This window comes from Chionomys nivalis, chromosome 5, assembly GCF_950005125.1.
Source record: "Chionomys nivalis chromosome 5, mChiNiv1.1, whole genome shotgun sequence".
Classification (NCBI taxonomy): domain Eukaryota; kingdom Metazoa; phylum Chordata; class Mammalia; order Rodentia; family Cricetidae; genus Chionomys; species Chionomys nivalis.
The window spans coordinates 35,232,487-35,260,000 of NC_080090.1; the positions used below are offsets into that span (position 1 = coordinate 35,232,487).

The 27,514-nt window shown below is 39.9% G+C and overlaps 1 protein-coding gene across 3 annotated transcripts in view; it reads left to right on the forward strand.

Annotated features, from left to right (window-relative positions):
• Positions 1–27,514, forward strand: part of Grid1 (glutamate ionotropic receptor delta type subunit 1) — a 775,861-nt gene that overhangs the window by 628,537 nt on the left and 119,810 nt on the right. For 2 of the 3 annotated variants that reach the window (XM_057770780.1, XM_057770778.1), the window contains exons 9-10: positions 20,478–20,579; positions 22,278–22,475. In XM_057770780.1, the coding sequence (XP_057626763.1) occupies positions 20,478–20,579; positions 22,278–22,475 (300 nt within the window). The remainder of the gene's footprint in view (positions 1–20,477; positions 20,580–22,277; positions 22,476–27,514) is intronic. The other variant, XM_057770779.1, reaches the window with a different exon arrangement.

Sequence of the window (27,514 nt, forward strand, 5' to 3'; positions counted from 1 at the left end):
CTAAACATTTCTCCAGTAGTTACAAGGTTCCCTTTCTCATTATCACATGGCATTTGGGATCATGACATTTTCTCATGTTAGTACTGATGAACACTGATAACAACAACATGGCTAATAGGCATCCCTAATAATGGTGATTATCTCTAACAGTCATTTCGTTTTTGAGACAGTCTTGCCTTGTCACCCAGGGCAACCTCATTTTTACTGCCTTCCTGTGATAGCCTCCAAGTACAGGGATTTCTGATGCTCTGACAGGCACTTTTCAGGTTGTTAACGTTATGTACGGGGTACTGATTTTACCTTCTTAACAATTCTCACACAATTGGATTTTTGGTAGTTCCTCTTTTTGTTTGCTTTTGATATTGTGTTTAGTTCCCTGATGATCATCATTGTGTGTATCTTTTGTATTTGGTAGTCATATATGGAATTTTTCAGTATAACAACCCCTAGAATTGTCATTACTTGTCAAGGGATGTGTTTGTTGTGCTTTGAATGTCTAGTACCCCCAGTGGAGAGCATTTGCCCAGTAATAAATTGTCCTAATCTCCCTGTATCACCACTAGGTGTGACACTCTGAAATAGTTTTGTAAGCTTGCAGCTTGCAAAATGTTTGTTGTTGGCTTGAATGTATTTCTATGTTTGCTAGATAGTTGACTGTTTTCTTCTGTGGAAGATTTTATTCTTATTTCCTTTTCTTTTTCAATAGTTCTATATATCTTGTGTTACAAGATATTTTGTCTAAACTCGAGGGCACAGGCCTTGTTCCTGTAAGAACATATCACAGTGGGTGATCAGATGCCGAAATTTCTAGCTAGCCATGCATAAGAAGGGTATTGCATCCCTCTGAATTTTGATTGAGGGAAATCTCCATTGTTATGCCAGTATCATGTCAGCATTCCTGCAGATCCACAATATCACCTCTCTGTGTATATATGTTTTTACTGAAATTTGGCTAATAATCTCAACTTGACACAAGGTAGAATCTTCAGAGAAGAATCTTAATTGGCAAAATGTTTCCATAGTATTGGCCCATAGGCAAGACTTTTGATAGATGATTGATGAGTGAGGGCTCTGCTTCCAGGTTCCTGTCCTGTCTTTAACGAAGGGTTGTGACCTGGAAATATAAGCCTAATAAACCTTTTCCTCAGTGAGTTACTGAGGTCCTGATGTTTTATCACAGCAGTAGAACCCTAACTAATACAATAACATTAGCTCTTATCATGTGCATGTTCTGTGCCAGGCGCATTAATGAGTGGGACGGGTACTACTGAAATGCGTCTTCAAGTAACCTGTATTCCAAGGAAAAGAACTTGACAAAAAAGGCATAGAATTTTTAGCAATCAAGTAATGATATGATATGGATAATTTCTTTATGCGTACTTACTATCAGAAATGAAACAGGAAAATAGAGAGGGACTTCCTAGGGAAATCTGTTTAGACAGGTCTTGACAGGGAATTCATTTCACAGAAAGAGAACGTCGGGCATAGGCAAGAAGACAACTGACAGTAGTTCTAGGGTAAAATGTTTCTGAAAGACACTTGTACACCAGCTGGAGATAGTTCTGGAATGTTCGAGGAGCAGAAGGCAGGTTAGTGTAGCTATTTTCAGTACCTGGATGTTTTGGGATACAATATATTAGCTTCTGAGACCAGAGCTTGTAGTTTGTGGTAGGTCACATGTAATAATTTGGGCCATATTTTAAATGGGTGCCAAGAGGGCATTTTAAATGAAGGAGTGAGAGGAAATGACTGTGCTTCTAAAATGTCTTGCTACCTGTTGTGTGGTAGATGAACTATGATCCAGACTGGCCAGGCAGTTATTTTGAGAGTCCTAACGCAATAATGGTTTGCTTCTTGTTCACACAGCTTAGCCTGGCTAGATGTGTCTCAAAGGAAAATCTTCTCCATGCTTGGATCCAGGCAACATCTGTCCTTTGGCTCCACTGTATCAACATATAAGCTCCAAGGTAGCCACTAAAGATAGAATGAAAGGATAATTGTATACTAATATGTCCTGGGCTCAAAGTAATGATCCTGTTTTGCTCATATTTCACTTATTAGAAATCAGGCCTGTTTCCTACTACTTCACTGAAAACAGAGCCCAAGAACGTCAGGGTAAAATGTTGATACCCAATGAATAGTAAAAGCCTGTAATCATGGGAGGACAGCAAAGAAATCAAGTAACAGTTACAGAGCAGTTCTAGTAGGCGAAGTGATGATGGTGGCTGCACCTGGAGAGGCAGTATATGGGACAGTTCAGTTTCAAGGTGTACCAGAGACAGCTGGTAAGTGGGCTTCACATGGTGATGAGATTAGGGCTGGCCTGGAAGTCTTTGGCTTAAGCAACTTGTTAGATGATACAGTTCATAACTGAATGTAGGAAGATCTGAAAATCAGTTTCCATTCTGAAGTGTGTCTGAGGAATTAGAGAGTCAAAAGTTCAGTTTACAGATTATTGTCTCAGGGTTGTCTGTGCGGTCTCCAACAGAGATATCAAGCTGGAGCCTGAATATTTGAGTCTGGAGCGCAGGGAAGAAATATGAGCCAGCAATGTAAATTTAGAAAGCAATCAGAACATTGGTGAATTTTAAAATTCACCGAGACCTCATCAATGTTATTGTATTTTCTGTTCTTAGTAAAACAAAGTGACTAGAAAGAGTTCGGTGGTTTCCTCAAGGTCATTGTTAACCTGTGATTGAGGTAGGAGTCAAATTTAAGTGTATGTCCTCTCTCAAGGAGGTATTTGCAAATGATAACCTGCTAGGAAAGGGAAAATCACTTTTCTGCAATGAAATGTCACTGTGTGTACCAACCACACTTCAGGCAAGCCCCATGCCCAGGAATAGTTGACCAACACAAATGGACTCTATGGGGTGTGTGTGGGGGGGTGTTAATCTTTGTTTTGTTTTGCTCTTTTTTGTCTTATTGATTTTTTATTTTGGTTTTAGTTTTTTCTTCTTTTTTTAAGCAACAGAGAGAGGGAAAGCATGAGTTGGGCGGGCAGCGAGGTGGGGTGAGGAGTTGGGAGAGGCTAAATAATATGACCAAAATATATTGTATTAAAATTTTAAATAAATAAATAAAATAAAACAGCTAGGAGAGAAAATGGCAAATATTACCACACAGACAAGTGAACAAAGAATGTATAATATATTAATACCAAACAAACCCTTTCCTCCCCTGCTTGTCTTTTGATCACGGTGTTTAGTTGCAACCGTAGATCCCTGACTAAGACACTGGGTAAGGATGATTGTTTTACTTTACTATTGTGCGCTGTGGGTAAGAGCCACTTACCTTCTAGAAGATCAAGGGACCTCTGAAACATCAAGAAAAGAAGAAGAGATGAAGCGGGAGGTGCTGAGTCCTGTCAAGTTTCCAAGTTAAACCAGAGCAATTATGTACCTCTAAGAATGTTAAAATGTGAGGAAAATGGGAGTTGGCAAAATTCTGAGCTCACAAATTTCAATGGGTTCTGCGTCTTCTCAGCTGCCCTTGAGTTCAGGTGAGATTCTTTGAAAGGCCTTGGAGCACTCCTCTTTCCCTTTCCCTGCCTACCTCCAGCTCTCCTTTTTTCTTTTTTCCTCCACTAAATAAGCATATGCTGATGCAGGTTCTGCAACATGCAGAGGGAGCATTTTGTGAGGGCTGTCCAATGGACTCATACTCAAAAGTTCTAAGTTCACTTCCAATTTGGATTATTTACTAGAGATAGAAAAAGACACTTGGACCTCAGTTTAGCCATTTTTAATTCTTTCTTCGTATCCCCATTCTTTTCTGCCCCCTTCCTTCATCTCTCACTCCTCCCTTCCTCCCCACCTGTCCTCCCTCCTTCAGTACTGAGGATAGAATTGAGAACCTCTCTCTTTGAGTTACATGCCCAGACCATCCTCAGTTTCTTACCAGAAACATTGAGGGTAGTAATCTCATTTTTACTTAACTCATAAAATGTACCAAATGCTCAGAGTTCTTGCTTGTGACAAGATTTGTGTATTATAAACATATCTATCATTGTTCAAGAGGCATTATTTTAGAGGCCTGGGAATACAGAAGGGATAAACTGGCCCCTGTTTATAGGATGAACACAAGGTCAAATACATCAGAGACTGTTACTATCGATGCATGACAAATGACCCAAGCATTTGATGGCTTAAAACAGCAATAATTAAATTATATTATATCCTATTATAATAATTGTATTTTATTTTATTTTATCTCACAGATTCTAAATGCTTGGCTGGCTGATATTTTGCTCCTTGTGACACTTAGTTATACTCAGGGGGGCTCCAGAGGGTTCATTTGCATGACCAGTGCCTTGATGAAGGGTATTGGAAGGTTGAGCTCATCTGGAACTGTCTGCAAGGGCACCTGCGTTCATCTTTTTCAGCACTGCGACTTTAAAACTGTTGAATAGATTACATGGCAGCTGGCTTCTCCTAGAGTAGGCATCATGGGAAGATCACATGTATCTTCAGAAGTCACGTGATAGTACTTCCTCCAAAACTTACAAATTATTAATGAAACTAGTTCAAGAATGCCAGGGCTTCATTCTATTATGAATTTGGCTCAATGTCCAGAATCTTGCCAGACTGAGGTATGAAGATCTTTGGTTACAGGTTATTGTTGCAGTGTAGGCCCTTCAATCCGAAGGCCTCTGTCTAAAGAATTAAGTCATATGACTCCCTCATGCTCAACATGCAAGGTAGGAGAATGAGGATAGAGGTAATAAATATTCCCATCTGTAAGGGAGGAATTAGGCACACAATAACCACAGGTCCATTGTATTCTGATATCCAGCTGGACCAAGCTGGTTAGCCCTGTGGTTAGAACCTCTTGCTGCTTTGAGGACACTTGTCTCTTGAATCCAGCTTTTGAGATAATTCACTCTGCTTTCTATGTGATACCTATCTTCCCATTAAAGCTACATATTTTGGTTTCTGGTCATCTTCTCAGCTTTTTTTGTTCTGCCTATAAGAGTTTGAGAACAATTTCATTTTGTATTCTCTCAGTTCAATTCAGTAGACTAGTGCTTCTGCCAATCTAAGTCCTTTAAGAACAGGGTGGCCTTATTGTTAAGTTTGTTGATTGCTCATTGCCTTAGAGGATGGTGCACCTATGTTTTTCTTTGAGACAGAATCTTCTATTTCTTGAATTTCCTAAAGGATTCTGTGGAGTTTTAGAAGTTCTGTTGTCTAAGAGACAATCTATGATATACACCTTTGATATCCCCTTGCTTCGCTGTAAGATCTCCAAGACACAATCTTAAATACCTGTGAGGTCTTAGAAAAGGTTTTACAGTCAACACTTACTTTCCTGGGACTGCATTGTTTTTTTCTTTTTTTCTTTGAACTCTTCAGGATTTGATTTTGAATTGAAAATATTTCTCATTTTGGGAGATTTCTATAAGAAGAAACAGGAGTAAAAATAATTTTATTTTTGAATCCAACGTATCTTGGGTTCTATATATCATTTTTAAGTTCTGCTTTGGAGTGGACTCTGTTTTCTAGTTCAGCTGTGAAGTAGCTTTGTATTTGTGCACAATTATAACAAGTAGCTATCAAAAACAAAGGACTATGCAAAATTCTGCCTATACTTCTCAAGTCCATAAATTTATTTGTCAAACCTCCTACTTTTCATATTAATACAGGGGTATTGTTCTCAACATTTTTATTACTCTGTAACAAAAACAACTTCTATTTCATCTTTCAATATTTCCCCTTGAATGCCTGTAGACAGTTTCTTTGCACTTTGTATTCACAGGAAGTTTTCCATAGCATCTTTCTAGCTATTTCCTCCACTTGTCTCAAAGCAATTGTTCTTATTTTATAATTGTTTCTTATGGGTATACCATATTGCCACATATCAAGTTCTGCTCATAATTATAAGCACATTACAAAACTTAGTATCATAAGTAACATCTTCCTTAGAGCTTGTGGTTCTGTATTTCTACAGTTTGGACAAGATTCAGCTTTTCAAGTTTTCTGGTAGTGTCCACTAAGGTCGTTTGGTGGTATTCCCCTGGCTTGTGGGCTAGTCTTAAGGATTCAAGATGGATGCCACATTTCAGAGGACTGTGCCAGAGGTCATTGGAAGGTTGTTCTCACTGGGGTGGTCAGCTGGAATACCCACTTGGTCTACCGAAGCATGGTGGTCTCAGTATTGTACTATTTACAGTGTGTTTGGAGAACCTAAAGGGTTCCTAGTTGCTGGTTAATGGGGGTAATTCTATCTTCCCAGAGGGTTTTGACAATGTCTGAGATAATTTTATTGACACCCTGAGGAATGCTATTGCCATCTAGTTGATAAAGGTTAAAGACGCTGCAAAACATTTTATAAGCCATGGAATAATAAGTCCTCCTTAAAAAAAAAAAAAAAAAAAAAAAAAAGACAAAGAATTGTTTGGCCTGAAATAGAAGCCAGTGCGAAGGGTGGAGATTCTTGTTGTAGACTGAGTATCTCAAGAGAACAGGGCAGAGAGTTCCTGGCATTTTCTAGCCACACTTCAAAAGCATGAAGTATGAGGTTCAGACTAGATTGAAAGGGAGAAGGATTTGACTATTTTGCTATTATTTTTGTTTGCTTGTTTTGTTTTTGAGATAGTGTCTTACCATATACCCCTGGCTAGCCTGAAACTTGCTGTGTATACTAGACTGGCCTTGAGCTTACAGAGACTCACTTGCTAAATTCTACTTTTGATAGGATGGAGATGTTACTTTACAGAAGAGCAAATAATAAATATATAATCTAGGGGCATAATCCTTATATGATGGAGAAGTGTGTGGAATGACCAATGCCAGAATAACCTTTAGAAGATACAATAGGAAACAGGAGCTGATTGGGAGATCCGAATGGGACATATGCCATGAACAAGGTTTAGCATAATGCCTTAAGAATGCAGGAAGACCTGTCACATTTGCTCAGGGGAGAAAATAAGTTTTCTCAAACATGGCAAACAGCTTAATAAATGACAAATTATACCTTGGAAGAAAGATAGCTCTTTGGAAATGTGATCTGGCAAAGGGCTGAATATTCAGGACAAAGGAAACCATAGAAATAAGTGCACTGAGAGGCAGGAACTCATAAGTCATATCCACTTTGCCTACTCCAACCTACAATGTCATCAGTAAAGTTCATCAGAACCACTTAGACCTACGGAATATTTCACCATAAAGAACATGTGACCGTAGAAGCCTTGGGAATGTATTGTCCAGTCATTTGTGGGAAAGCTTGCTGATCCTTAGGTAGATCTTCAATTCATTCAATGGATATTTTTTAAACTGTGTGCCGTGGCCCAGAAATCATGTCAGATGTTTAGTATGTGGCCGTGAGAAAACCAGATATCCTATGTAGCATAAAGATTGTTTTTCACAATTGCAATGTTTTAGATTGTGAGAAAAATACTTGATAATATTGCAAGCACTTAGAATAAATGACCTAGAAAGGTTTTATTCAAAGTAGAACCCATCAGATGAGAGCAGCCAGATGAAAAAGAGCCAAACATGGGATGTGAGTCAGAGAGATAAGCTTTATCAGGGATGAGAAGGAAGGCTGTACCAAAGTTCTTTAACAGAGGGGACCTTCACTTAGTAGAGAAAATTACAGGCAGCCAATGTCACTGGCTTGGGGTGGGGTTAGAGGGACAGGTGGAAACTTAGCATTGATTACATTTAAAGGATTACATTTGTATGGGTCAGCTCTGAATGAGTCGTTAAAGTTTGGAAAGGATTATCCATATTTAATGAGATAAGATGTGAGTTTTAAAATGGAGATGACAATAAAATAATCTCCATCTTACAAAATAAACGGAGAGCTCTAGGACTTTGTAGTGGTTAAATAGACAAGAGTATTGGTAGGTCCAAGCTCTAGACAAGATATAATGGTGCTGTGAACCAGTTGCCATGTTCTCAAACTTTACTGGGTACATTTAGACACTGATTCTGTTTACTTGGGATGGACTCAAGGTGATATTCACATGGTTCAAAGACCATGCAGTGCTGTGGGAGATAGTTTTGTTCCTTTAGCCAATAGCCTTTGAGATACCAGCCCACTGGGGTGTGGTATCTTTCACTTTGAAAGAAAGCAGCGGCAGACCTCCTCTCTTTCTCTCTCTCTCTCTCTCTCTCTCTCTCTCTCTCTCTCTCTCTCTCTTCAAATTCTGCTTCTGGCTATCAGATGCTTTTCCTGGTCATGCAGGAGGCTGTTGTCTAGAATGGTGACCTGTAAGTTTTTTCCCTATAAATAAATAACCTTTTATTTATCATAATTCCAAATTGTTGTGGGATTGTTTTGTGACTTACTTCATTAATTGGTGCCCAACGTGGGGCAAACACCCTCCATCGCCCTCATTCCCTACCCTGCTCGCCTGCCTGCTGCCAGGGCAGCTTGGCTCGAACAATGACAAAATGCCTTTTTAATGAGCCTTTTGTTGGTGGATTAATTAATTAACTATTCATTAATTGTGGTACTGAGGAGTAAGCCCAGGACCTTGTGAATGCTAGGTCTTTGCTCTTCTACTGAGTTCTATCTACTGCCTTAAATGTCTTTTATCTGACCCGTTTTACTAATATTCTCCCACAATTCAATATACTAGTTTTCAGCAGAAAATTATTTGGAAGAGAAAACCTAGCTCAGAGACTTGGAGTCATAGTAAATAAGTCAGCACTGAAGGAGCCAGCCTTTTGTAGAGCTTCAGATACGGGATATAACACGGGTTTGCTAAAAGCTAGAATTTTCAGGAAACATGATATCACAGGCAATAATGAGGAAATGCCCAGGGGGTGATGAAACACATTAATTTCCTAATAAGATTTTATTGAGTGAATCAAAATGAAGAAGCAATAGTTTCTGCTTTAAAAGAGAGGTAGTCTTTTTCTGAATAGATAGACATGAAATTTTAATATATCGTGCAGAGCATTACCGCAGCTCTATGTCAGGACATTATAGATTTGGCAAAGGGAGATACTTACTCCTGAAGATGTGAGGGGATCATAAGAGTGAATTGTAAAGGATGGAGTAAGAATTAAAGAACAAAGGGAAACAGGAGCTGCCAGGGAGAAGAGATGGCCCAAAGTTTAGAGAGTGTATGGAGGGAGAGAACCTGCCTGACACTTTGCCAATACAGAGATTCATAGAACAGGCTGGCAGAAAGTAGCTTGTCGGAATGAAGACTTGTGATTAAAGTGCACAGTATAGTTAATTCTAGTCAGTGCAAACCAGTGCTCTTTAGAATGCTCGTAGTATGGGTTTGAGCATAGCATAGACATGAGAGAAAGAATTGGACTCTCATGAGAGCTATAGAAAAGGGTATTTAAGCCATGGAAAGAGTATATCCAGTTAAAGTAACTTGCGGAAGATCCCAGACTCAAAAGTGGGAGAAATGGGGTTTCATCCTGGCCTTCTGAGGCACCATTGCTAGAACATTCAGTTTATTTGAGGAGACAAAACCAATACACCTAAGGCAATTAAGGAGAGATACAAAGCCAACCTGGCAGCCATAAGCTAGATCACTGTGTAGTTTCAAAATGAAAATCACTTTATTGTTTTTCTTGTGATTATAAAAGCAATGCTTCCTCTCTGTAAAACAATTCCCACATTCCAGAACTGTGTTGTGCCAGAGAAAATGTTCCCTTGCAAGCTTATTGCTGCAACAATGCCAGAAACAGCCACTTACAGCAGCCTTTGTGTTTAGGCAAATGTGTGTATCTTCTCACGGAATGAAATGAGCATTAGAAAAAGTTAAAACATGCTATTTTAATATTATATAATTACCACCCTCATGGAATTGCTTTCAGGCAAAGCTGCACTTATTTTGTGTGTGTGTGTTAGTTTTTTTTTTTTTTTTTTGACAAGAGTCTTATTATGCAGCCAAGGCTAGTCTTGAACTCATGAAGCTCCCCCCTCCCCAGGTGCTAGCAAACGAAAGTGTGTGCTACTTTCGGTTGTTCTTGATCATTTAAATGGGCACACACAGTTTTTCTAGACTGATGAGTGTATCTGTTTTTTGTCTTGTGCCTCTGACAATACTCTTGACCAAAGCAATGCCATGAAGATAGAGTTTATTTCATCTCACAACTCGAGGTCGATAGATCATCTTGGTGGGAAACTTTGGGATGGTTGCTCACATCACATCCACACCAAGGAGGCAGAGGGGAGGGGGAATGTCTGTGCCCAACTCAACTTCTTCTTTTTATTCAGTTTAGGACCACAGCCCATGGAATGGTGCTGCCCACAGTTAAGGTTGGTCTCCCACTTTAATTAGCCTACTCTAGGTAATCCCTCACAGGCGCATCCCACCCAGAGGCCTAAATCTATATAATCCCTCACAGAACTGCCCACAGGCTGCTCTCCTACACTGTTTCGATCCTGTCAAATTGATAGTCCAGAATCATGTCACGTAATATCTTGGTTACTTGTTACCACCTAGCTCTGTGTAGTTAAAGCACCATCACTCAAGTATGGTGTCATGGGTTGCTTGAGAATCCTTCCCTCTAATCATCCCTGCCAAATGGTCATAGATGTATCAGATGACAAGTTGGTCCCACTCTCTAGCACATGACTTCATCATTTTCAAAATGTTTATATGAGCACATAAGGCAATTAGATGCAATTATCTGTACCCATTTGATGCGTACAGATAAATGCTTGTTAGTGTATAATTATCAGGATACTCAAAATATAGAATACTTCCATTGCCCACACGAACCCCTGTTTTCTATTGCATGTTATACTTTCCTTCTATTCCTAGCCTCAGGCAACCATGGATCTATTTTTCATTACCTGTAATATTACCTTTATGAGACTGTCATATACATAGAATCATGAAGTATGGAGTCTTTTGTGCCTGGCCTCATTCACTTACTGTAATGCTTCCGAGCTTTATCCGTGTTGATGCATGTGTCTGGAGCTTGCTGCTTTCTATTTCTGAGATGGTATTTGGTTGCATAAAATATACCACAGTTTGTTTATCCATTCGCCAGTTGACCAGTTTGGAGCCTCTGTTTTATTTTGCTATTATGAATAAAGCTTCTGTGAAAATCTCACACAAATCTTTTTATGAGAATATTTTACATTTCCCTTATAAAATGCCTAGAGGCGCATTTGCTGGGTTGTGTGGTAAGTGTATGTTTATTTTGTAAGAAATTACCATCCTGTCTTCTACCATGGCTGCTGCTTTACATTCCAGATCTTCAATGGTACTTGGTAATATCCATCTTGGATTTGGACTAGTATAATGAGTTTTTCATTTTCTTACGATTCAGAAGGAGAACATACACATTTATTGTATATATTAGGCTTTCAAATGTGTTCTTTGTCAAGACAAATCCTTTCTCTACTTTGGAAAATTAAATGTAAGTTTTGTTTAGATATACCCACTGTGAATCCTCTACTGAGTACATGTAGACTCAACAATGTCCCATAACTCTTGGGTGCTCTGTTAGTATTCTTTTACCTTTATCTTTACTTAGTGGGAATTTGGTAATGTATGTGATTTTCTTGCCTATGTATGTATCTTGAAGTATTTCCCTTTTACTGGAACTGCCAGAGGTAAACAAAGAATAATATTTCATGATATGCATAGGTCAAAACTTTCTAAACAGGACTCCAGTAGGACTGAAAACGACCTTAAGAATTGACCAATGGGATTACTTGAAATACAGAAAACTGTACAAGAAAGGAAACTAGTGTCAGAGTGGATAGACTATAAAATGGCAGAAATCTTTGCCATCTATCCTTTAGATGGGGTAGCAGTAGTATCGATAATCTATAAAGAACTACAGAATTAAATAAATAAATCTTCTTGTCAGCAAGCAGAGTAGTGAGCTGAGCAGGTAGTTCCCAGGCCAGCAAAAATTTTAAAAAAATTTTCCATACCCTTGGCCGTCAGAGAAATACAAGTTAAACCCTCTTTGCCTACTCTGGACTCTCTTCAGAATATTTAAATCTTTTTCCTGTTAAAAGTGCTTAGAGAGAGCCGGGCGGTGGTGGCGCACACCTTTAATCCCAGCACTTGGGAGGCAGAGGTAGGCGGATCTCTGTGAGTTCGAGACCAGCCTGGTCTACAAGAGCTAGTTCCAGGACAGGCTCCAAAACCACAGAGAAACGCTGTCTCGAAAAACCAAAAAAAAAAAAAAAAAAAAAAAAAAAAAGTGCTTAGAGAGTCTACCCCACATCAGTCAGAGCATCAAGAAAACAAATGGCAGCAAATGATGGCAAGGACAAAAAGGAAAGCGACCCCTATTACTCCTTGGTAGGAATTGAACTAATGCAACCATTGTGAAAATCAGAATGGGAGAGTCTCAAAAAGTCAAAATCAAATAACAAAACAAAACATAGAACTACCAAATGACAAATGACCAAGAGACATCAGTCTTGGAAATTTACTCAGTGACCCTAAGTCCTGTCATAGAGACAGTTGGACATCTGTGTTTACTGCTGCATTGTTCAAAATAGCTAGGAAATGTACTAGATGCCCTTCAGCAGATGAGTACACAAAATTCATGGAACTCAGGAGACAGGTCAGTCAGTAGGTTGCTGCACAGGTATGAGGGTCTGAGTTTAGGTTTCCAGAACTCATGTAAAAAGTCAAGTATAGCAGCACATGTTTTTTACAGGACTAGCGATCCAGAGGCAAGAGGAACCTTGGTACTTTTTGACTAGTTAGAAGTTCAGATAAAGATGTTGGTTTCAGAAATAGGACAGAGGATAACTGGCAAGGACATCTCACCCAGTGTTGACGTCTGGCCTCCACATGCATACGTGTGTGTGCACAGACATAAATAAATAAGTGAATAAAAGAACATGTGGTAAATAGACATAATGGAATTTATTTGGTCATAAAGAAAAATGAAATCATGGTAACTTCAAGAAAATAAGTGGAGCTGGAAATTTATATTAAATTAAGTTGCTTAAATTTAGAAAGACAAATAATGCATTTTCTCTCATATAAGATTCTATATTTTAGTTGTAATATTTTTAAATGTGCATGTATATGTATATATATATGTATGTATGTATAGGACACAAATATGTTTGTGCATATGTAAGGGTGGGTGTAAGTTATGAGGCCAAGTGGGGACCATGTCAGAGAGGTCTAGGGGAGGGAGAAATTTGACAGAAGGGTTTCACCAGTGGCTCTGTTGGTGTTGTCGGTCCTTCCATCCTCTTGAGCTCTTGTTTCTTGGGCTTTGGACTAACAGGCTAAAGGTCTGGTGTGCCCCTTGCTTCCATGGTGAGCCTTATGTCCTGGCAATAGTAGTTTTTCCCATCTTCCTCCCCAGCATCATTGGCCAAGGTGTTATTTCTCTTGTGTTGAAGGTTTGTCATCAAGCTTCTCTACATCACGGTTCTCCTCCTACTTCACTGTCGTTTCTGATTCTGGCAGTCCTGGCCTCTGAATAGGCAGTTGAGTACTGCTGAGGCTCGCTTTAAGATAGAGTAACTTTTCCCAGATGCTCAGTTCCCTGTGCAATTGGCCTTGGTTGAAGGAGGGAGCCTTTCCATTCTCCTCTGTTAGAGTAAGTCCCTGTCCTATAGCATGTCTGGGGGGTTTAGGAGGAATGAGTCCCTGTTCTATAGCATGTCTGGGGTGAGGGTTAGGAGGAGTGAGTGTCTGTTCTATAGCATGTCTCGGGGCTGTAGGAGGAGTGAGTCCCTGTCCTTTAGCATGTCTGGGCCTTTAGGAGGTGTTTGCCTGCCCCTTTCTCACTGACTGGCAACTTCTGCAGTTCCTCCACACCCAGTCTTAGTGGCCTTCATGTGCTAGAATTCCTCATGTGAATCCTCCAGTTAGATGATACTTTGGGAATCTTGGTCACCCATATTAGCATTCTGTTCTCAGATGCTAACATACTGCTTCTCAGTTTCTGTCTTGTTTCTAAGCACGTCTTCCCTGCATTTGGCTTTGTTTGTGACTTGTAATTGGCAATTGGCTGAGAATGTAGCTCACTGGTAGAGTGGTTTCTTATCATGTATGAAGCATTTGATTCAATCTTCTGAACCCCTTTCCTCAAAATAAATGACTTGTAATCAATTTTCTGAAACCATTGCTGGCTAAATGTGCAGTTCAAGCTCGCTCAAGATAAGGGATTCTTCTTCACCTTGTTTCCCATTCAAGGCTATGATCCTTTGAAAGATACACCAATCCCATTTGTTTTCCAATACAAGTGGGCAAAGGAATGAAAACGACAGAGGGCATGTTACTTTAGGAAAGCTTCTTCAGTGAAGCGATAAACATACTGATACCATCATCACTGAATCCTGTGTCCCACCTGGTGTCATCTTCACTGTGCTAGTGGCAGTTAGAGGCTGATAAGAATAGAGTTGACGTAGGACATTAGTTCTGGTGATGCCATTTGTATGACGTGGCTATAAAAATGAGCTCTTCTAGTCTTCTCTTGAGACTTTCCTACAAGATTCGGTAGTAGCAGTTGACAATACAAGTCTTCTATCTATTATAGTGTTGGATATTATGAACCATGGGATTTGGGGTTAAGTGAATGAACTTTCTGCCTTCACTCTCTTTTCCCGTTCTTTCCCTGGAATCCCCCCTATCCCTTCTCTCTCTCCCTTCCTACTTTCTTGCTCAGTTCCTGGAATGAGCCAGGCTCTGTAACTGATCTCTAGACTATAAAGTAGTCAGATTGTCTCCATTTTCATCCCACCTTCCCATGAACAAAGGACACTTTAAGATACCTCTGCAATAAAGCTATAGATCATGAGGTCCAATCTTCCAAAAGAAGCTTGTTCAGTTTAGGGTTAATAGCCCTGGATTTACAAACAATGGGGCCACAAAGTCCCAAATCCTCACATCTCACAACTTACAACCTCCAGCATGACGAGCACCCCAAGTGACTCAGGAAATACATTTTTCCAAGACCAGTGACTTATGAAATTTAGTCTCCATCTGACGGATCTCTGGAACAGTTGTTTGTCATAATCAGATTTTGAGCCCATATATCTCCTCCCAAGCAACAACTGTTCCATAACCCCTGCTTCCATCCACGTTTCTGGCCTGGGTAGAGCAGATCTCCAAAGTGAATGAAAACGCACCCCTTATCACCTAGCAGCAGTACTCGTCTTGTTTAGTAGTGCTGGAAATTAGTTTTTCAGACACTGGTCGTGACAGCTCAGCTGTCAGAAGTGGGTGTTTATGACTGTCAATTCATCTATCCCATACACAAAACCCTGTCTACAAAATGCAGGCAATGTACTTAGGTACAGGTGAAATGGTCTGGAGCTATGCAAGTGAGTGTCAGGGTTTCTTGAGTGAAAGGTTTTTCCTGCTCCCCATTTATCAGCTCGGTCAGCCTCACTTGACTCTTACTGGCTGAGACATTCTCCTTGCATTCTGGTCAGGAAACATCAGATACCCTTAGGGTGGAGGTGGGGGCAGTTCCCTCCTAAGTTGACTGACTGTGAGCTTGGGAATTATTTTTAAATTCCATTAGGTTCTCTCATTGGAACTATCTTGATCTGTCCTGCTCTTGTAGATAGGGTGTTCTAAGACATTGCCTCTCTCAGAAATTGTGCAAACTCCAACTCTGGTCCTAAAATTTGGGCAAGAGCATATAGCTTTGTTGAAATAGTCTTAGCCGTGGGCACTGGGCTTCTAGTCTCATCTGAGAGAATAATAAGCTTTCTTGCCCAACACGAAGGATCCTGAATCCTGGAACATGGCTACACTTTGATGTGTTTGAAAGACAAAATTTGTGTTTCACTTTGAAGTAGCTCTTCTTCCTTAGCAGGCTACAGGATGCCTAAAGGCCAAAGAGAGAAAGTTGATATTAAGAAAAGAAAACAAAACAAAAAACCCTTTAAGTCCCAGGCACTTTCAGAACCAAAGATAAGGATGACAACAGGCTTAGAAAGTTTTTCTCTTTTCCCTTTCTTATGATGTCCACTTTGATTTAAATGTTCTTCCATCAGATTCGACTGAAGACTAACAAAAATATTCAATGTCATTCCACTTTCTTAATAGAGAAGGATTTCCTATCTTCATGGTCTGGGTACCTGTGGTTACTTCTCTGTTTCCAGACTCACCGAGTTTCAGGGGCCCTTCTCTAGCATGGCACCTTTAGGATATGAGGTAATGGTAAATTACCAGTATGCCTTCTCTAGGAGATGGGGGCCCCTTCCCCATGATTCCTTGTAGCCAGAACATGGATTTATTTGATTATGTGTTTTAGAAGGACCTTAACTTAGTTGCAGGTAAGAGTATAGATGTACCTTTGACTTTCAGTCCCCAGAAAAGCACGTGATAGAATTTTATGCACTCATTGTGCTAGTTATTGTCTATCTAAAGCTCCCTTTCCTTTCCTGCTTACATAGTGAAAATCTGATTAGGAGAAGATGAACATAACACAGGTAATAATGGCTGTTTGCTACAACTCTGCCGATATGCAGCACATCTTAACATACTTTGTTCCATTTGTATCAATACTTTTTTCTGTACACATAATTTGGGTTCCATGAAACACATTTATAACCTATTGGTGATTCTTCATTAAGTTATTGATGATAGGTTGTTTCAAGATTATTTTATTCCTTTAACAAACTCTCAATTTGGTAGGCAGGAAGTACAAATGTATTCTATTTTATAACTAGGAAAATGGAATCAGAGTAAATACATTGAGCAAATACTCAATGATGACCTTCTGTGTCTCAGATGCTCTGGGGTCATCCACATAAATGATGAAAACAGCTACAATAAATGGCTCATCATAAAGTCTGCTAATCTCATACCTTCAAGCTCCCATATTCTCCAAATTAACACCAGCTATAGCCGTTGATTATGGAGAAGAGGCCACAGTGGTGTCTGAGGCAGTGCTGGAACCAAGTGGTAGGAAGGAGCAAGGCCAGCTGCAGCTATGGTCCAGAGAGTAGAGCAGGAAATCAGATCCCACAACTGCCCCAGAGACTTAGCCTGAGTCTGTGACTCTGGAGACCAGTTCTAGTGCAGCTTTGCATAAATCCTGGAGACTATGAGAAACATTAATTAGCTGTGATGAATGCAACATGCTAATGTATGATAATAATGTGTGCTATGTTTGCACCTTAGCGTCAGGGGAGATGGGTGTTAGGGATGATTAGTGAAACCTCCACAGCTTTTCTGTTATTCTAAAACTATCCCAAAGTGAAAGTGGTTTTTAAAAATGAATCGTAATTTATCAGATCCAGAAGGAGAGATATAGCACCCTGGGCAGAAAGAATTGAGCATAAGGCCCATAAGTGCACATGAGCATGGGAAAGCATAGAATTCCTGGGGTTAGAGTATACACGGCTATCTAAACTGAGTGGGCTAAAGGTCATAGTGGAGTTGGGGGTTGGGAAAGCTGTTCTTTTGGGTCAGACTTATGAATATTTGAAGTTACTCTGTAGGAAATGAGAATTTATTAGAAAATGATAATTTACACACTTTGTGTTTTGAATCTTTTTGTTTGTTTGTTTGTTTTTCGAGACAGGCTTTCTCTGTAGCTTTGGAGCCTGTCCTGGAACTAGCTCTTGTAGACCAGGCTGGCCTTGAACTCACAGAGATCTGCCTGCCTCTGCCTCCTGAGTGCTGGGATTAAAGAGTGTGCCACCACCGCCTGGCTTGTTTTGAAATATTTTAAAGATGTATTTATTTGTATAAGTATTTTTGTTTGCATATATTTTTGTGTACCATATGCATGCCTGCTACCCATGGAAGCAGGAAGAAGGTGTTGGATCCCCTGGAACTGGGTTTAAGGATGGTTGTGACTATCCTTGTCACATGTGGGTGCAGGAAACTGAACCCTGGTTGCTTATAAAAGGAATACATGTTTTTAACCACTGAACCGTCTCTCTCGGCCTGTTTAATTGGTTTGAAAGGTATGTTCTAACACACAGAAGATGGACCATAGGAGAGTTGATGGTAATGAGACCCATAAGGAAGCTGTTACAATGGTCTGGGCAGAGTTGTGCTGTCTAAAGTCTTGCTGTGGGGAGAAACAAAGCATGGATGGAGAAGCATTGAAAGATAGAGCTTTTGTTCAAATGGACTAAAACCTAAGTAGGCAAGGGCTTTATTCCGTGCTCCTTTTTGCTTTTATTCTGAATTCTCACACCCAAATATAATCTCAATACAAATAAAGCCTGGCTGATGAAGGCTAGGCAAAGTGCTGCACCAGGTGCTCATTCAAGCCAGGGAATAAAAGTGCTAAGATGCCTCTTCCCTGTGCCAAGGATGCATAGCAGCAGCTATAGAAATCTAATGACAGCATAGGCTAGAATATCCAGTTGATGCATTCTTACATCCAAATTACCTTCATCATCACACTGAGTCATTATGATGGTAAAAGACACCTCCAGACAACACCCACACCCAGAAACATGGACCACACATCAGGGATTAGGCAGCTCCAGTGCCAGCTAAAGAGTCATGGGATGCAGATGCAGAGAGCCGAAATGCACACCTATCCCTGGCCCTTAGGCTCATTGTGTAGCACACAAAGAAAACAGAAAACCACACCCTTGACTGAGTTATTACTTTTGTCTTTGACGAGCATTTAATTTTGTTTGTTAAAGATTGTGTTTATTTTTATTCAATGTGTATGAGTGTTTTGTCTCATGTGTGTAAGTTTACCACATGTGTTCAATACTTGTGAGGCTGATGAGGACATTGGATCTCCTGGAATTGGAGATAAAGGTGGTTGTGAGCAGTCATATAGGTTCTGGGAAAAGAACCTGGGTCCTCTGCAAGGGAAGCAAGTGTTCTTAATTGCTGAGCAATCCCTTTAGTCCTGGTCTTAATTTTTAATCAGCTTAATGAATCTGAGTCTGAGTACTATTTTTTTGGAACATTGGTGGGAAATAACCATGTTATTTCCTTCTCTTTGCTTCTGGTCTCAGAGAATGGTACCATTAAGCATCCTTGATATCCGATTTGAATTCTGGTATCTCAATTTGCTCTTCACTTGAGTGTGCTATAAGTTAATTAGCAGCGATATGGGGCTCTTTAGAGCCCATGCTCTAATTCAAATTGTTTATTCTCTACTGGCATACATCCTATTATTTAAGATGGAGTTGATATTAGTAGTTGTTGGGTCCAAAGTGACAATAAGAAACACCAGACTTCTTTTAGGCTGAATATGGGATTCTATATCTCATTCTGATGGTTTTGTTTTAATCTCGGAATTGTAGTATCTCTCGGCTAGAATGATTTCTCAATTTCTATAAATGTTGCTTCTTAGGGTTAATTGTCAGAACTCCAGAGAATGCTGGGAGAGTAGACATAACTTAAGTGCAACTTTGACAGTTCCGTTAGGGCCCCAGTGGCACATATCTAGAGGAATGCATCTGGAGTTAAACAGATACCTTGTGCTTTGTTTCATTAACCCCTTGCTATATAAATTGAGGTCAATGAAGCACCAGCAACAGCAGCAGCACTTTAAAGCTTGGTAGGCATCTATACTCTCACCATAAAGTATATAGAAAAGTCGTGTGACTTGCATATATCTGTAGTTCGAGAACTACCAGTTTAATTTATAGTAGTGGCTTTCAATCCTTGCTGAATGTTAGAAACATCAGGAGAACAAACATATCCATATCTTGTCCACCACCAGCCAATTAAATCAGGATCTCCATAGATGGAGCAAGGTTTTAGCATGTTCAAATGTCCCCATGAAAGAGCCCAATGAGATACAGCTAAGCTAGTGTCTCAGGGTGCATTAATATTCCCCATGACCAGACCTCAAGGTTCTGATTTAGTTGGCTCAAGAAGTGTCTGTTGTCTCTGTTGTTCATTGGAGACACAGGATTTAGTCATTGTTGTTGAGACCTTGTAGCCATGCAGGAAGGAAAAGTGACTCTTGAACACTTTTTCTCTACTGTTTCAAAGCCAGAGTCTTCTCCATCTCCTTAGCAATCATCAAAGATGCAACGAAGTACTGGATACAGCCTAAAGCCTCCTAAAGATACTGGCAGATACCAAGCACATATACTTGGCTACCAGCTTCTATCTATATATCATAGAAAGTTATAGAGCTTGTACTACAGCAAAAACAGGCAGAGAGAACTTATGGCCTTGATGTCATGGCCACAGAATGTTAGATAAGCCATGTACTTGTGTCTTTGTTAATTGCGTTATTATTCTACCTCAATTCAACTGACTGTAGTACCATCAAAGGGAAAGTTAAAGGCATAATGGGACACAGAGTGGCATCACATCCATAGAGGACAAAATAAAATTAGGCATAAACATTTATTCCAGAGGCAAAATCCTACCAAATGTCTTTATTTTGGGGATTTTTGGAACTCTGGGTCTCCAGGTGACATGATGGAGGAAGTGAAACTTACTGTTTGATGACTCTCTGTCCTTTTAATGGTTTTGAGATGCCTCTGGGTCTCTAAGAGACCCAGGCTGTTGCTGTCTGCCTGTCTCACTCAAGATTCCAGTTTAGCAGGTGCCCCTAAGGTGTATATGAGACTCTTCCACCCCTTATTCTTCCCTGTTTTATCCACAGCTGGCGACCTGGGACTCGGAGAAGGGCTTGAATGGCAGTCTGCAGGAGAGGCCCATGGGCAGTCGCCTCCAAGGACTGACTCTCAAAGTGGTGACTGTCTTGGTAGGATCATGGGGATGTCCTGGGAACTTCATTTTCCAGGTCTCTGACTCAGAGGCTACTCTCTGGTTAATGCAGGGTTGGGGAGGGGATGTTGAGGTTTCAGGAGTCCTGTCATTCAAATAATTATGTGGGCCCACCTAAGGGAGAGTGAGATGGAAGAGTCTCTCCAGGGACTTCTGGGACTTCTACGGGAGGTCTCCAAAGTATAGAAGGAGGACCACTCATGCTACTGGGCTCCTACATTGTTGGTATCCAGGTTTCCCAGAAAGATGCTTATGGGAGGACCTTCTCCTGCTGGCCAACACTGCTGAGGATAAATGTGAGAATAAGTGTGCAGTGAAAAAAATGTTAGTTATATTTTTCTACATTGTTTCCCTAGAATCTTAGACTGTTATAATTGTGAGGCTTAGGTTAATATATTTTAAATTTTATTTTTCCCTTTGGAAGAACTTAAAATGTTCCCATTTGGGAGTATCCCAGACACGGCTCAACTCTGTCATTTCCTCCCAGAAAACTCAGAAGCCTTTGCCTACAATCTTTCTGCATTCCTTATGTGTATAAAATGAATGAGCCTTAAACCCTATTTCTTTTAACTAAAGGAACTCCATTAGCATTACCAGGGGACACTTTGCCCTCAGCCCCTTCATATTCAATTTCACACAAGAAGATATGATCTGGGGTAGATGTTTTCTATGCCCTCTCAGGGCATAGATAGTCTGTAGGTATGAACTCAGCATGGTTGTGGATTCATGAACTTGGGGTTTGACCCTTCCCCATCCATTGACTTATGGTATAGCATTGTCCTGTTAATGGGCACTTATTTCTAGTGCAGCTTGATAGATGAAATGCTGTTTTCTCGCTGTCTAATATCACACAGTTTTATGTCCATGTATTATTCTACATGAAAACTGTCATGATTCTTCTGTGGCGACCGTAGATGGCATACCCTCAGGACAGAGTCCTGTGTCAGTAGGAATTCTATAGCAGAAGGAAAGAAAAGACACCATTTTATTGTGGGGTCTGAGGGTTAGGATAGAGGCTAGGAAGAAATACACAGGACAATTAAATCCTCACTGCCCCATGCTGACCTGCCGGCTGGAGTACTGCTCCTGTGCACTGTTCCTTGACTGTCCATAAAGCGCTCTTAGAAAAGGGCAGGGGAGTTCAGTCTCTGGGTAGAAATTGGGTAAATACCAACATTCCACTACTGTTGCTGCTGTTAATATCATTATTATCCACATTGGGGATGGAACCTAGGGCATTATGTATGCTAAATCTGAGGGTCCCCTGGCAGTAGGACCAGGATCTGTCCCTGATGCATGAGCTATCTTGTTGGAGACCATTCCCTATAGTGGAATGCCATGTTCAACCTTAACACAGTGGAGAGGGACTTGGTCCTTCCCCAACTTAATAAGCCAGACTTTCTCCATGGGAGCTCTTTACCCATTGGGAGGAGTAGATGAGGGTGGGCTGGGGAGGAGGTGAGGGAGGGTAGGAGGAAAAACTGTGGTTGGAATGTAAAATTAAAGAAAAGAATAGAAAAAGAATATTTGCTTTAGCACTGAACTATGCCCCCACCCCTAATACTAACATTCTGATGTTACAATTCACCAGATTGTCTCTGTACCAATATCCTGGAAATATATATATCAATTAAACTGTTGTTGGTTTAAAGAATATTCATTCTATTTTCTATAGGAAGAGCCTTTTGTGATGGTGGCTGAGAACATCCTTGGACAGCCCAAACGTTACAAAGGGTTCTCCATAGATGTGCTGGATGCATTGGCTAAGGCTTTGGGATTCAAGTATGAGATATACCAGGCCCCTGATGGCAGGTATGGTCACCAGCTTCATAACACCTCCTGGAACGGGATGATCGGGGAGCTCATTAGCAAGGTAAGTTCCAGGATCAGGGTCACAAAGAGGGGCATTCTAATATGTCTCTAAATAATACCTAAATTTGACCCATTATGTAGTTGAGCCCTTAGGACTATGCCAAGGTGCCCCTTTCCTCTCTGTCTTCCATGTTGTGCCTAATTCTGATCTTTTATTTTCTCATATCCTGTCAACCCTGACTTTCCCCTTCCTGTACATTACTCATTCCTGTCCAACCTGCCCCATGTAATAAACCTTCTCTGTAATTCACCTTCTAATAAACCTCTTCCATTCTTGGACGGAAATGGGAAACTCGTCCCCCCCATCCCCCAGCCATTGAGTTCTGCCGAGTGCTTGTTCTTTCATGTCTTACAAACTACAAGTGTAGTGTACACCTGTGCAAATGTGTGTGAGTGTGAGTAGACCTGGTCACATGTTAGCTTTGTTGTGTGTTGAAGGTGTGGCATCCCCACATATCTTACATTTCACATTGTGATCTTTCCTCCTATCTGCAGTGTAGAATGGAGGCCACTTGTTTGTTCCTGGCTGCTTAGCCTGAAATAATCACACAGAAACTGTATTAATTAAATCACTGCTTGGCCCTTAGCTCTATTGGCTAACTCTTACAAATTAATTTAACCCATTTCTATTAATCTGTATATCACTACATAGCTGTAGCTTACTGGCTAAAGTTCTGGCATCTGTCTCCAGCAGATGGCTTCTCTCTGACTCCACCTCCTTTCTCCCAGCATTCAGTTTTGTTTTACCCACCTATCTCTGTTCCCTATAGCTCTACTATAGGCCAAGAGCAGTTTCTTTATTAACCAATGATATTCACATCATACAGAGGGGAATCCCACATCACCTCCCCTTTTCTGTTTTAACTTTAACATAGTAAAATTACATATAACAAGACAGGTATCAAGCAGGAATTACAGTTAAAATATTTATATCTACTTTATCTTTTATCATATATAAGGAAAATATTTATCTATTCTTCAGCTCCATCAAAGACTCCAGAAAGATATAATATTACCTAAGTAAATAATAAGTTCATTGTAAGTAACTTCCAAAACTCTAGAATTGACAGAGACTTCTCGTTGCCTGAACAGTCACCCAACGTTCTTCTGTACCATTGGGGCATACATCTTTAGCCTACAGGCCCATAGTATCCAGCAGACTATTCCACGAAGCAAGACAGTTCTGTCTATATTGGCAGTTTTCAGTCACTTTCTTCTGTGTCCTGAAGAATGTCTGGCAAACTCTTTTATGAAGCAGGAGCCCCAAAGGATGTCTCACCTTCTTTAAGAAAGTTCAGTTCTCTGTGGGTCTTGCATGTCCAGTTCAACAAACAGTCCAGACAAGAGCAGTTTCTTGACCAAATGGCTTACAGATTGCGTAAGGAGCGTCTTCGTGTCCATCTTCCTCTTGAAGTAATTGGTGCTGCCAGGAGCAGATGTGTCTCATTGTCATGAAAAGTCTTAAGTTAATAAGTTAAACATTTTAAATGCCATATACTGAAGGTATCTGAAAGATTTGAAGAATACCTATATAACTGAAATATATCTATATATATCTAGAAAACCTAACATGACTACAAGCATGACTATTATAGATGACTCTCTATTAACCTATATTTCTTAATTATATATTACATTTTTAAATGATCTGTATAAACACAATAGCTTAGTCAAAAGCAGAAGTAGATATACACAGTATAACAAAATTGACCTTAAATTTGTAGCAATAAACCAAGATCCATGCCAATGCAAATCTTTATAGCATATCCCTCTTTAAATGTAAATAAAAATTTGTAAACATTATTCAGGAATATGGGCATAGTTCTCTCCAAACTGCTTCCAGCTTTTTATTGGACGAAGTATTTTTGGGGGTGTTCACAGCAACCTGTCGGGGGTCTTGGTCCATCATACCACAATAGTCTGGAATTAATTTATAGGTTCTCATCTTCTTTGAAAACAAAAGAAGAACCTCTTTTCCAAAGCAACATATCCTTAGACCCAAATTCTGAAGTCAAGAAACCTTTATAATATACATACTGGTTTAGCTTAGTAGCCCATACAGTGAAATGTCTCTCTGTACTTAGCTCATTCACAGTCAAAAAATTCAAAGAAAATACAATAATATTCATAATCCAGACTCTCTGTGAATTTTCCACTTTCACATGGCTTATTTTTCTTTACTCCTAATCTATGACTGTACTTTGTCTTTTTAAAGACCTTGTTTTTTTTATAAATCATTTTATACCATAATAAACCATTATAAGCCATAAAACTTTCTTTTATCACTCTCTATTTCTTCTCTCTCCCAAGCCTACATACATTTATTCAACACTGTGACTATTTAGAGGTCCTTTATGTCTGAATCTGTCCTATTATGTATCTGTAATTCTTTACTGTCCAGGAGCACTTCTTAAAATGCTAAGTATTTTTTAAAAACATAAGTTGCTCCATTACTAGGGTATATATGATACTTCCTGCTTGCTCTGCACAGTCCAACATGGTGGAAGTCCTTTAGTGCCCGAGACTGCGGGGTGGGAGCCATCCTCTTCACCTCAACTCTGATAACCAGTTGGCCCATGCTGCCACCAAGTAATTTGCAGTACACTGTCCACAACCCCCATTTAAATGCTTGGTAGCTGAACCTCCAAAAAGAGCCAGAGCCGCTTGTGCTTGTGAACCAGGAAGCTGCCGCTTCACAGTTTTTACTGTGCCTCGGGGAGCCTTGCTTGTAACAAGCCCATCTAGAAAAAAAATTGTGGCTACCAAGAAACTGTACTAAATGTTTCTTTTGTGTCTAGAATTTCTTTTCAAGCTTTCTCAGGTTTTACACGAATTTAGCTAGCACACACTGGAGCACCAATTGGTAAAAGGAGGGCCACTCGTTGGTTCCTAGCCACTTAGCCCTGAAATAATCACACAGAAACTATATTAATTGAATCACAGCTTAATCCATTAGCTCTAGCTTCTTATTGGCTAACTTACATATTAATTTAACGCATTTCTATGAATCTGTGTATTGCCATGTGGCTGTGGCTTACCGGCTAAAGTTCTGTCTTTGGCATGGCTACATGGCTTCTCTCCAACCCCACCTACTTTCTTCCAGCATTCCATTTAGCTTTCCCTGCCTAGCTCTGTTCCCCTAAAGGTCTGCTATAGGCCCAAAGCAGTTCCTTCATTAACCAATAATATTCACAGCATACAGAAGGGAATCCCACATCACTGATAAACATATCCTCATTGAAACTCCTAGCCTGAAAATGATTCACCACATCCCACTCTTATTCTTGTTATTTCATGGCCTCTAGGTCATTTCCCAATAATTATTTACAACAGTGACTTCCTCTCTACTATAACAACTTCTACCACTCTTGACAATTCCTGACATTGCTGTGAACTACCCAGGACTCATGCCATCTTGTCTCCCTCCAGTCACCTTTAGTATAACCATTCCCATGTCTCTTAATAGCATCCTGTGGGACACCCTCTATGCTACTTAATGACCACGACCTGTTGTCTTTCTGATTGTTTTTGGTGGGGTCTTTCTCCTGATACATAGGATCTTGTTTCCAAAGCCTATGTGGGGAGATTCTAGGACTATTACCTTGCCACATTCCATTAGTTATTCTTGTAAAAGGAACTTTATTGCAGTAGAATTTAGATAGTATAAAAATTACCCAGTTCAGAGCTGCATTTCAATGATATTTAGCAATTGTACAGAGTTTGTGCAAGTCCCACTGTGTTTTAGTCTCAGAGCACTTCCATTGTCCCTTTGTGGTCACTCTTATATAATTACTTAGTTCTATTCTTACTCTCATCTTTTAGTCTTGTGTCCTCTAGATTAGTAGTTATCAACCTTCTTAATGCCGAGACCCTGTAATACGGTTCCTCATGATGTAGTGACCTCCAACCATAAAGTTATTTTCATTGCTATTTTATAATTGTAATTTTGCCACTGTTATGAATCATAATATTAGCATCTGATATGAAGGATATTTGATGTGCAACCTTTGTAGGGGTTGAGACCCACAGGTTAAGAACCACTCCTTAATAGAGTTGCAGTTGGGGACACTGTATATATGTAGAAGAATATGGTATGTGGTCCCTGGTGTGTGGGTCTTTCCATATGGCAAACATATTTGAGATGTATCCATTTTCTATGTTTCTTTATGTATTTGGCACTGTAGCCTTCTTTAACCTGTGTACCCTATGGTCAACCACACAAACCCTTGTGCAGTTCATTTCATATGATTTTTGGTGTCCTTGATTTCTTGTTATATACATGACTTGAATCAATTTTATTATCTATCCTCTAAGGGTACAACCAGGTTTCTACATGAAATCTGTAAGTCTATCCAGATTAATGTATGGATATATGTGGTTTTTATCCTCAACTGTCTACCATTTTCCTTTGTTGGATGCCATGACTACATCCCTCAGATATGCTTCAAAAGTTTTTTATTTCCTCCTCAAGAAATCTAATAACCTTTTTTTCTTCTCAAAAATATGAGTTATCCTTCTATATTTGAGAAATAAATTAAGACTTCTAGGTATGAAATTCTACTTGCTATGAAACACACCCTATAAGCACAGGGCCTCCATTGTTAGTGAAGGAATACCTCTCTCCAGTTACAGGAAGCTCTGAACCCGTGTTTTAAGTTAGTTCCAGTGTGCCTCCTCTGGATCTTGCTTCATAAATGAGTTTTTCATCCATTCTGTGCTGTTAACCTCCCCAGCTCCAACTTAATCTCTTTGACATCTCTTTAAATCTGTTTTGAGCTTTGCTTTTTTAAAAGTACTGTGTGTGTGTGATATGCATATTATGTGTCTGTAGTAGGCACTCAAGCATACACCCAAGTCCTGAAGTAGGCCAGAGGACAGCTTGCAGGAGTCCATTTTCTTTTAAATATGGGTCCTAGGGATCAAACTCAGGTTGTCAGGTTTGATGGCAGGTACCTCTGCCTGCTGAGCCATCTCAGAGGCTCTCTCTCTCAGTTCTTTAATATGATTCAAACTCTTACAACCTTAAACGGAACTGCTGGA